Here is a 12,173-nt window from a genome sequence, read left to right as displayed (position 1 = left end):
AATTTGTGTAGAAAAGACCATCTTCTTTCAAATTATTTTAGCTATCTTTCTTTTTGGTGGCTCCAACATGAGACTATAATTGTGGTTGCAGAGTATAGGCCACAATTTCTTTTTGGGTGGGGAGGTGACTTTCTTTCAAAAATTTTAGGGTGAGATAGTAGAACAGATGAATTATTAAGTGGAAATACTAAGTAGCATCCATTCAATCATGAGAATTTTAGAGGAAAGCAAAATATGGTGTCTCTAATTGACTATGTTTTCCTTGTGGTCAATGCTCAGATGTTGTGTGTGGCATGTCCCAATGTTCCCATGGGAATCAGATAGACCAAATACTTTTATCTAGAGTTGATTTGATCTTGGTTACATAGGCAGAGGATTTGGGAAGAAATATCTTCTATGTGGCTATTCTGGAATGATCTTATTTTAAGAGAAGAAAAATAAGGGAGGCTCAAAAAGATACACCTGATTTAGAAGGAAGGCCTTACTAGATCATAGTAATGAACTTGTAATGAGAGAATCTCAGTGTTTGAAAAATTCCAATCCAGTAGGGATATCTGAAAAAATCCAGGTAATTTGGATGCCTTTTAGATAGAAAGCCGATCTTTAGAAGCCCCCTCCCTGTTTTATTAACCTCACAATTAACTCTGTGCTTTAAAAAGTTCAGAAAATGCTTTCTGACTATATTTTGTATATTGAGTTTTATTTCTTCTATGTGCCAAACTTCCTTCAAGGCAATTTAGCCTTATTTTTAAAGTGAAAATGCCTCATACCTCAATGGTACTCATTTGTTTCTACTGATCAATGTGGGGCCAGTCTTGTGCAGGCAATTATAATCTTGTCCTTTGTGTAGCCCAAATAGCCATTGCCCTCCTCCTCTACAGTCCCCCAGTAGGGCTTGCTGCTTTGAGTTGCTTTTCCAATAATAGTAATAGATTTGTCCATTGCCACCTGCCATTTTTCAACTGGACCTCCTCCTTACAGGACCAGAAGCATGCTCTTTGACTAGGTCTAGGAGGGCCCGTCTGGGGATACCAACATCCCAAATGCAGCTGACCCTTGCCAGACTGGCCTCTTGGCTCACTCATTAGCACAGTGTTCTAACTGCCTAAGACAGATGGCCACAGACCTGGAGATGCTCGCATTGAACGGGAGCTAGAGAAGATAGTAAGAGCAAAGAAATACTCTTTCATCAGTTACAATGAATTTAGTTTCTGACAAAGGAATCAGTGCATGAAATGCTGTTTGAAAGGCTCTCAGCAGTATGCTTTTTGCCTGGGAGACTGGAATAAAATTAGTATTTGTTTTAGTAACCACAGGCAGGGATAACATAGATGTCAGAGCTGGCAGTATGTCTGCAAAATGATCAAATATTCACCATCCCCTTTTGTGTGTGTGTGTGTTTTTCCAATAGTGCTGTGGCACCCAACTTCCAGCTTAACCATGGGATACCTTTGTCATTTCTGGGGGCTTGAGCAGGCCTGAGGGAGAAAAAGCAAAGAGAGCACCTTGGTGATGGCTTTGAAGGGGCCCGTGAGAGGGTCCTCTGCCTCCAAACATCTCTTCTCTTCTTGAAGTCTTGCCAATTAGTGCCCATTCTTTGGATTTCTCCCGCTTCCCTCCTCTGCTCTGGCAGAGATGCAAATACTGCAGAGAGTAGGTACAATGAGGCTTATCAGTCACTCACATTTCCATGGCTATTCTTCCTGTTACCTAGATGAAATTCCCTGCTGGGGAAGCAGAAGTTTGGATGGATGTGGGGATGGAGATAGTCTGGTAATTTGGGATACTGAGGAGAGAGGAGGCGAGGTTCCGGCTAGCAGGAGGACAGCACTGGGCTGGGGGGCGAGGCGGAGTACAGATAGGGATGCCAGAGAGAATTGCAGAGAGAGAAATGGTAAAACTCCAAAGACTATCTTCTCCTTCACAATGCGGCCCACATGGGGAGTCTTGGAGCTGCTCTGGAGGGAAAAGGAGTTGTAGTAATAATAACATACATGCATGTATATACACACAAATACATACATATATATCACTTTGCATCTCATTCAAGTCTCAGACAAACTCAATAAGCCACTGCATGTAGAAGTACCATTTCAGAGATGAAGATACTACGGCTCCAAACAGTTCAATGCCTTACACTAAGTCACATGGCTAGTAAAAGCTAGAATTCAAGTTGAGAACTCTCGTTACACTAATTTGTAGTCTTGGCTCTACATTTCATTTAGCTCCTGTTATAGAAGAACTCCAAAGGAATTATCAGATGGATGGGGCTCTCCCAGGAATCCTTTTCTCCTGGAAGGGCCTAGAACCTCCAGGGGGTCTGAAAATAAGCCCATTTTCCTGGAGGTCCTTGTGATTGACCCAGATCAGGTGTAATGAAAAAAGCCAAAAGGAGATCAGGGTTTGAATTCTGGTCCTTTTACTACCTTTGTGACCTGGATTAAATCTCTTAATACCCAAGTCTCAGCTTCCTCTTCTGTGATTTCTAAGGTACCTTCTAATTCTCTTATAAGGTTCTCTTTCACAATCTTTTATTCTACTGACATCCCTTAATAACTGTGGGGTCAGAGGAGAGACTGACATCTTCCTAGGATTGCATGTGAGACAAAGTGTATAGTGATCACTTTTCAGTTTCTGGGTAAGAAATGACCAAGCTGCCCAGCCCAGCACTGAATGGCTGTGTCTCTAGGGGACAGCCTTTTGCAGATCTCTATTTGTCTTGGTGCTGTGGATGAAGGTATCCAGATTTTCACAAATCTTATGAAATGTATGATGGAACTTAACCTTAGGAAACTATGCCTATGTTTGGTTGAGGAGCTAGATTATTTGGTATTTCTTTTTTCAAACGGATATTGTTTTTTGTTTTGTTTTGAAATCCTTTGGCTAACATCAACTATTTATTTTGAAGTATATATTCTCCATTTATCCTTTTAATGACAAGATAAGCCTTTAAAATGTAGCAGGAGGAGAGTAAATCAATCTACTCATGTTATTTGACATGCTGAAGACACATAGGGAGCATTCAGATGCCCCCACTTCCCTCCTCTTTAAGAACCAAGACAAACCCAGGTGTATATTTGGGAGACAATTGGGAGGGAGGTGCTGCTATCTCCCTTCAGAGAGTTTTTATGTAATTTCAGCAAGATAATGCAGAGTCATATTTGGTAAACTCATCCCTTGCTTCATAACCCTTTTTTTGTAAAAATGTTCCCTCTACTATAGCAATTACAGAGTTACAGAAATCAGACTTGCAGTAACACTGGATCTTATCTTCTTCAATTTCTACCAGTGACATTTAATATTGTACATAAGTCAACTCTCAGTTATTTCTGCATAGACTATTTTATGGATTATCCATGGAAACTTTTAAAAGCAAACCAGGTTAGGGCCCTTGTCAATTAGTGTATGTTCAGAATATAGACTAATTTTAACATTAGCTTAATACAAAATTAGAAAGGCAAATATGCTACTATAGAAAAGTAATGTGTTCTAGTGGCAAATACAAATGTGGTTTGGATTATGTCTTATTTTGTTCTACTGTTATTTTTGAAAAAAGAACCTTAAGAGTCATTTTTCTCTAATTTAGTCACCTGCAAATAGTATGTATCATTTGGATAGAAGACATTTTTGTTCTAGAATGGAAGATTGACATGAGTCTTGTGGTTTTCCTTAGATGGGATCATTTTCACAGATTGTTATATTTTCAAATAAAAATATTTTGGATTTTCTTTTTATTACCTTGCCTTTGTTAGGATGTCTAAGTTAGGGTTTGTCAGCTGCTTCATATAAAAATTTCCAAGTTCTTGAATATCTCCATATTGGAATTTTGCAGTTTTGTCCTTTAATATGGAGCAGACTCCATAACTTTAGGTTTTTCTGAGATATTCTGAATCATGCCCCTGGATCAAATGCTAAGAATCATTTGTTTGATGAAATTCAAATGAAGAAGGGCTCCCTCAACTTACAGAGACCTGTAAGGGGAGTTCGGATAGAACAAGTGATATATATAGTAGAATGACATCTGTGTCCATTCATATGCTATAGAAATCAGCTGGAAAATGGCAGAGATTAACAATACAGTTGATATGTTCAGGTCGATGACTCCATGTTCAATCACATTTCAATATGGTAGTCATTTGAACATCACAGCTCTTTCTGCTGGAGAAATCTTTCAAAATACAGATGGCAGAAAAAGCTGAAAGTTGGTGCACCAGCTCATGAGAATGAGTTTTCTGCCTTTAATTGATGCTCTAATTTTGTAAGAACATACTGATTAATGGACTACTGAATTCTAATCAATTCTTAGCCCTGCTGAACATCTCTGGGGATATTTGCAATGGACTTGATTCATCACCCCCATTTAGTCTGCCCAGCCTTCATATGCTTCCTTAAAGAAATGACCAGGTGTGATTAACAGTGCTTTCAGGCTTCTAGCCAGGAATCCCTTTTCAGTACCGTTTGCTCAATATTAGAGCATTAACAGTTCAAAGGTGATATCTAAGAATGAAGGTGAAGATTGTAATTTTAAGGGATTCTTGTTATTTTGGGGTACCTTCTGGGTATTGGCCAATGAGTTCACAAGTCTTTGTCACGTTTGAATCCATTTTTTTTCTTAACGGAAAGCATGCTTCCTTTTTTTCTTCTCCTTATTCTTTTTTCTCCCCTCTTTCTTCACCTTTCCCCTCCTCCTTTCCATAAAAAGGGCTTCTAAAGTTAAAGGATAAAGAGAAATTATATTTGGTTTCTCTATAGCTGAGGCATTCTGTGCTATGTAGTCCTTGCATGCTTTTATTAAATTTCTGCACAACCCAAGTCCTGCTGCTTGGTTGGTGATATAGTATATTCTCCTGTCAGTATCTGCTGTCATTTGACAAACAGTGTTGGAACCTGGGGTGTGGGAAATGTTCAGGACATTTGGTTTCAACAAATTACTTTGTGGATCTCTCTTTTCAGGACTTATTCTCTAAACATATATGAAAAGTGGAGGGAGACTGGCTAAAATGGCCTTAGATAAGGCACCAGCATTTCAAGGGGAGTCACTGAGCAAAGTCTGAGTGTATAAAAACTGTTGTGTGTCAAAAGTAGGACTCATTCCATGTCATACAGAACGAGCTTTCATGCAGTATTTTCCCCATCATTACCTTTTTCCTGTGCCTAGGTATTACCATAATATTTATGAAGTATACTGTAAATTATCCAGGCAGATTATTGTTGGCAAATTTGTACTCCCATTTTTGTTGACATAATTAAGCAGAGAAGGTGTCCAAGTCCCCTGTTGACATCGTTCACTACTGTCTCCTGTCTGCTTCCTTTTCTCCAATTAGTCTGGCATGAGCTCCCTTAAACCACAATTCTTACTTATATCCCCTATAAAAGGGAAATAATGAACCAGACAGACAGCAAATTGACAGATAGGACCCTTTAACCTTGCTTCCCCCTGAATATTATTGCTGTTTATTTATAGAGTTGGGAAGGGAATGGAAAAGGAGTTCTGAATCAGGAACCCAAAGGGTAGCTGATAATAATTCTTGACCTTTGTGAGTCACTTTTCCAGTGTGACTTTTTTGAGATAGAACCTCACTGGCTTTGACTCATCTCCAAACCATCCATTTCTAGCCCGGCCATCATCTTCATATGCAACTCCATCCCCAGAACCACTGTAGGCTATGATAGATGAAGTTCTTGTTCTCTCTATAGCCCAGATCCAGGCCTCCACAGCATTTCCTCGCTGTCTCCAAATGTCTGGTACTGCTCCTCCTTTCTGGTTTCCTTCTATGTGTGGGCTTCTCCCCCATTTGAATGGTTGTTCCTTGAGGGCAGGGACTAAATTTCTTGCTTGTATCTAGCTCCTCATCACTTAGTACAGTGCCTGGAATGTAGTAAGCACTTAATAAATATATTTTTTTCTTTTTCTCTTTCTTTTGGTCTGCCTATTTAGGAGAAAAGCTAGTGCGAATTAAAATTAAAGCCCATACAATAATAAGAAGAAATAAAGTGCTGCTTAGTAGGGCTCCAGATTATCCTTTTTTACTTGAATGGTCAGTCAGCCAAGAAATATTTGTTAAGTACCTACTATGTGCCAGGTACTATAATTTCATGTGAAGAGAAGCATAGCAGCTAGAGAGTTGGCCTGGGAGACAGGAAGGCCTGTTTTCTCCTGGGTTCCCATCCCTCCTCTGATGGATACTATCTATGTAAGCACAGGCAAAGTACTTAACCTCTCAAGTGTCTAGGCAAGTCTCCAAGACTCAGTTGCTTTTGAGCGGTAAAATCACAGGTCTGGGGAAAAAAGAATATATTGGTTTTTATTTAGCATCAAATAGTTGAATTAAAATGGGTGCTCCTGAAGTTCTTAAAAAGATTATTCTTGTAAATATTAACTTCACAGAGGTAGGGCATTATAGCAATTAGAATACTGGCTCTGTAGACCATTGAACCTGGATTCAAATCCTGCCTCTGTTATTTCCTATCTCTGTGACCCTTAGGCAAGTTACATGGCCTCTCCAGGTCTCAGATTCCCCATCTCTGAAATGAGAGGATTGGACTTGATGGCCTTGATATTCCTTTCTTTCCAACCCTAAATATATGATTCTAGTTTAAATATAACACCATTTATTTGTTTAGAAAAACTCTCTTATGTATTGGAAAAGGTAAATAGCAACCTGTGTGAATTTGTTATAAATTCTAAATCAGTGGAGTCTAAACTAATGAAAAATTTCAAATTAAATCACGACTTACTGTAATAAACCTACATTCGCAAGAAAATTTCTCTAAAAATCCAAAGCAAGATATAAATTATCAATGGCTAATCTGCCACTGTTCATCTGTTACTATTGTTAGTGATGTAAAATGTATTATATATTCAAATACAGCTTTTTTTCTGAGTGTCATAAGGTTAACTGTTCATTTAAAGTAATTCCAAAGTAGTAGGACTTCCATCAAACAGCTAATTTCCATAAATGATCAGTGACTACTAGATTATTCCTTTGTTGACACTTTCCATTCCTAACCTACTGGTTTTGTTATTTAACTGTCATTGTTATGGGCTCTTAGCATATTAAAAATGGGCCTTTAAAGCATGAACCTTTAGAAAAACATATTATAGTTAGCCTTGAGGAGCACAAATCATTCATTTCTTTATGTTTGTCATATGCTGTCCTTAAGTAAAACAATCCATTATATTTAGAACCAAAGTGACAACACAAACATACTATTAGGGCTTGCTAGTGAAAGATGTCTATTAGCTTGACTGATGCAGTTCAGCTATGGGATATGTATGATGAAGGCAGGTTTTTATTTACCACTATTTTTACACTTCTAAATGTTTGTCTACTGCCTAGCCTACCCCTCCACAATTAATTACAAATGTGAAAATTATTGCTATCTCACCTCTTTTTAATTTCTCAATCATTGATGGAGGCTGTTTTGGAGGTCTTCCCATCCCCAGTCTTTTGAACTAAAGAACAGAGGATGTTGAATTTGTTAGGATAAGGGGGAAATGCCACATCAATGTTGAAGGGGCAGCTTGGTATTAGCCACACAAACTGTTTTCCTGCTTTTTCAGTAAATGGATGTTGGGGGCAGCTGGGTAAGTTGGTGGATTGAGATCCAGGTCTAGAGACGGGAGGTCCTGAGTACAAATCTGGCCTCAGACACTTCCCAGCTCTGTGACCCTGGGCAAGTCTATTGTCTGGTTGTTACCACTCTTCTTTCTTGGAATCAAAACTAAGTATTGATTCCAAGAGAGAAGGTAAGGGTTTTAGAAAAATATATCAATAAATGGCTGTTTTTCCTAGGTGGTGCAGTCTTTACTCTCTGACTTCCTTCTCTGGCTTTCCATGTATTTCCCAGGTCTTGATGACTGTGTCCAATTCTACTTAGACAACTTTGAGAGTGAGAACATCAACGGAGAACAGCTCCTCCGCATAACAAACCAAGAACTTGAGGATCTGGGAGTGATCATCCCTGATCACCAAGAGATCATTTTAGAAGCAGTTGACTTACTGAGTATATTGGTAAGTAAAAATTGTCCTACTTATAGTCTCGTGTTTTGATAATTAAAAATCGCTGAAAAGTAAGAACTCCATTTCTGTCTGTTATGCCAAGACTTAGAGTATTTTTGCCATTCAGATCCCCAAATGGTATTGTTGACTCGTAATGTTTTTAGTGCCATGACAGAATGGCAATGGCCCTGACTCTTATTGCTTAGGGAGTATAGTTGCTTTATAGTAGCTTTTTTAGAGGGACTCAGACATGACCTCTCTAAAGCTGCTACCTTGCAGCAATTGATTTTGAGAATGTCTTCATAAATCAACTTGGGAATCCCTGTGAAATCAAAATAGAGGATTACAGAAGGAGGAGGTGAGAGAGGCTGTCACCTCTACTAAAACTTTAAGTGAATCAAAAGATGAGTAGGGAATTATTGAACTAGATGTGAGATCCCAGGTGACTATCTTTACCCCTAGGGATTTTGTTGTTGTTCAGTCATTTTTAAGCCATATCTGACTCTATGTTGACCCCATTTGGGATTTTCTTGGCAAAGATACTGGAGTGGTTTGCCATTTCTTTCACCACTTCATTTTACAGATGAGGAAACTCAGGCAAACAAAGTTAAATGACTTACTCAGAGTCATCCAGCTAGCAAATATCTGAGGCCAGATTTGAACTCAAGAAGAAGAGTCTTCCTGACTCCAGGACCAGTACTCTCTCAACTGTGCCACCTAGCTGCTCTACTCCTAGGGATAGACACCAAGTCAATAGCATCTTTTTTTTGAACCCAAAGCATTTCAAATATAGGCTTAAATACTTGAAGTATTTAAACAAAGTATTTTAAGTTTGGATTCATAATGATTTCATAGAGTCACAAAATTCTGGAGTTGAAAGGGAATTCAGACACTATGTAGTCCAACCTCAGACTAATCCAGGATTTCCTTTGCAGCATATACAAGAAAAGACCCATTTGCTTATTCAGAAAGCATTTCTATGTCTAATATGTGCTAGGCATTGTTCTGGGAAAACAAAGATATGACCGATACAGTAAAATATAGTAAAAATACAGAAAATAACAGTAAAATACAAACAGTAGACAGTAAAATACAAAATATGAACAAATTAATTTTGAGGGGTCACTTGAAACTGAGGTGAGAGGGAAGAGAATCTGCATTTTCCTCCTGAGGTGCCTACCACTTGAGCAGAGCTTTGAAAGAAGATAGGGATTCCTAGACACATGGGTAAGAAGGGAATGAATCTTGTGACAAAGTATGGATATGGGAAATGGAATGTTGTGTAGAGGTAAGCAGAGGCAAGCAGGCCACTTGGGCTGGTTCAGAGAGAGCACCAAAATAAATCATATGAAAAAGCATGGAAAAGTAGACTGGAGCCTGATTGTAAAGATTGATCAAAGACTTCCAGTAAGGAGGAACCCACAATGTCAAGTCAAATAAACAAGAATATATTAAACACCTATTATATGATAAGTGCCAGGGATTCACATAAAGTCCCTCTGATCCCTGCCAGGAGGTCACAATTTAATGGAGGAGACAACATGCAAACAAATTTGTACAAGCAAGACATATATGTGATAAATTGGAGATAATCACAGAGAGACAGGTATTTGTGTTAAAGGGAACCAGGAAAGCCTTCTTATGGAAGGTAGGGTTTTGGCTGAGATCTGTAGGAAACCACAAGATGGAGATTAGGAAGGAGAAAAATCCAGACACTTTGGAATATATTAAGTTCAAGATGTCTATAAGACATCTAGTTTGAGATGTCCTATTGGCAGTTGGGGACAAGAGACTGTAGATGAAGATAAAGGTTTGAGTTGGGTGAATCAATCTGAGAATGCTCTTCATAGAGATGATAACTGAATCCATGAAAGCTTATGATATCAAGTTTAGTAGCATAGAAGGAGAGGGTCCAGGGCAAAGCCTTGGAGAACGCCCACTCTCAGTAGCCTCCGCCAGTAAAAGAGCCTAAAGAGTATTAAGAGCAGTAGGAGGAAAGCCCAAACCCCAGAGAGTGCATAGTTTTGAAAACCTAGAAAAAAGAGTATTAAGGAAAAGAGAGTGATCAACAGTATAAAAGACTTGAGAGAAGCGAAGAAGGATGAGGATTGAGAAAAGGCAATGAAGAAATCAGATCACTGATAACTTTTGAGATCAGTTTCATGATGAGGTCAAAAGCCAAACTGCAGAGACTCAAGAAAAAAGAAGTGAATGTGACCAGTGAGGTTGATGGTTGGGGGCATTGTAGGTTGTGGTGAGAATGAAGGAAAGACTTAGGGGTTTCAAAGGAGAGGTAGAGGTGGAATTACAATAGATTATGATTAGATAAAGGAATTTTATAGTTCATGAGAGTGGAAGTGGGCGATTGGTGGGCAATTGTAAAGACTAAAGAATGACCATCCCTAAGTGTAGCTGAGATCATGGAAATGAGTAAGTTGAGGAACTATGAGGTTAAAGTATTTGAAAAGGAGTAGCATTATGTCTATTGAAATCCCCTGGTATGACAGTAAGAATTGTAGAGGAGAAAAAGACTGTGAGCTAGGCAGTGAACTCATTGAAGACAGAAGGGGAGTGTTCTGGAAGTCAGTAGGCCCCAGTTTAAGCAATCTTCATTGAGTAGTGGGTATGGATTGGGGGAACCTTAAAGAATGAAACATTACAGTGTGATGGGAGTAAAAGAAGAGCCTAGAAGTGGTAATGAGTTGCTTAGGAGCATTTCAACTGTCTCACCTCAACCAGTGAATGTGAGAGTCTGAGGCAAAATGTTACCAGTGCTGAAAAGGGTAGCCCTGGGAGTTGTGTCTTCAGGAGGGATCCAGGACTTACTGAGCACAAGAAGAATAGAAGGAGTAAGAAAAGAAATATTACTCTTCCTAATTTTACATCATTCTAGTTGTTAGGAGGCTCTTTTTATGTCAAACATAAATTTACTTCTTTGTGGGTTCTACCTGATTATTCCTAGGGCTAACTTTTATCAGGCCATGCAGAACAAGTCAACTATCAATTATTGAATCAGTAAATATTTATTAAACACCAACTGTGTACCAGGCACTTCTTAGAGTAATGGATAGAATATTGTCCTTGGGGTAAAGGAAACTTGAGTTCAAATCCTGTCACAGAGAGTACTCTGGGCAAGTCACTTGACCTTTCTTAGGCTAACTGAAGGTAACTTAGTTTCTTCTTCTGTAAAATGTGATAATAATAGTACCGACCTCTGTTGCAAAACAGAAATGTGATAATATTTAGAGTGCTTTGCCAAACTTAATATGCTATGCAAAAAAAAAAAAAAAACAAACCCTACAACTCCTGTTCTTGAGGAAGCCATGGAATCTCTCTGTGATCATTTCCCTCTTTTGTTGTTCAATAACCACCCTTTTACTAAAACATTCTCAATTTTGCCAGAATTTGGCCTCAACAAAGACGAGTCTTAATCTATGGCCTTTAGTTTGCAGACTCCATTCTCTTCCTTTCTTTGAATTTCAGCACATTTACCTTTCTCTCTCATTCTATAGAATATGTTAGATGATTCTTCAGAAATCACCAACTCAGTAACTTCTGGTTTTCTTCATCAGAATTGCTTCTTTTTTTGTCTTCAGAATTTCATTCTTAAGAACATCTCATATGTCTTGGGCTGATTTTCCATAGAGAATTTTGCTCCATGGTGTCCTTTATTGGAACCATTTAAAATTTGTTCTTCCAAACCTAGGGTGACTATGACACTGTGTGCAACCTGGAGTGGTTACTTCTCTATTATTTCTACACTAATAACTTATTCTTCTTCATTGGCAAGAATCAGATCCAGAATATTCATTTTCATTTGTTTCCCCACTTTTTGAAGGATGAAATGATCATTTAGACTAGTTAAGAAATTATTAAATATTCTGCTTTTGCCAGAGACAGAGTACTAGCATATGTCTGGATAATTGAAGTTTCTCATCACTCTCTGCCAGGCTTCTTTCTGATCTGTTTCCTTATTCTGTCCAGATGGGTTGTAATAAACTTTGACGGCAATTTTCTTCTGTTTATCTCTATCTACTGAGTATCACCCAAATGCTTTCCCATCATGCTGATTCCTGGTTTTCCTCATATAAGTTTATCTTCTCCATACTTTATACAATTCCACTCTGACCTCATTCATCATGCCTATATTATCCCTTTTTTTATATAAAG

At 38.5% G+C, this 12,173-nt stretch overlaps 1 protein-coding gene across 11 annotated transcripts in view; it reads left to right on the top strand.

Moving 5' to 3' along the window:
• Window positions 1-12,173, top strand: part of LOC103106019 (connector enhancer of kinase suppressor of ras 2-like) — a 526,863-nt gene that overhangs the window by 150,337 nt on the left and 364,353 nt on the right. For all 11 annotated transcript variants that reach the window (XM_056808958.1, XM_056808954.1, XM_056808963.1 and 8 more), the window contains exon 2: window positions 7,852-8,015. In XM_056808958.1, coding sequence (XP_056664936.1) covers window positions 7,852-8,015 — 164 coding nt within the window. The remainder of the gene's footprint in view (window positions 1-7,851; window positions 8,016-12,173) is intronic.

The sequence above is a fragment of the Monodelphis domestica genome, chromosome X (genome assembly GCF_027887165.1).
Source record: "Monodelphis domestica isolate mMonDom1 chromosome X, mMonDom1.pri, whole genome shotgun sequence".
Classification (NCBI taxonomy): domain Eukaryota; kingdom Metazoa; phylum Chordata; class Mammalia; order Didelphimorphia; family Didelphidae; genus Monodelphis; species Monodelphis domestica.
The sequence above is the reverse complement of the archived record's forward strand: the minus strand, read 5'-3'. Positions and strand labels throughout refer to the sequence as shown.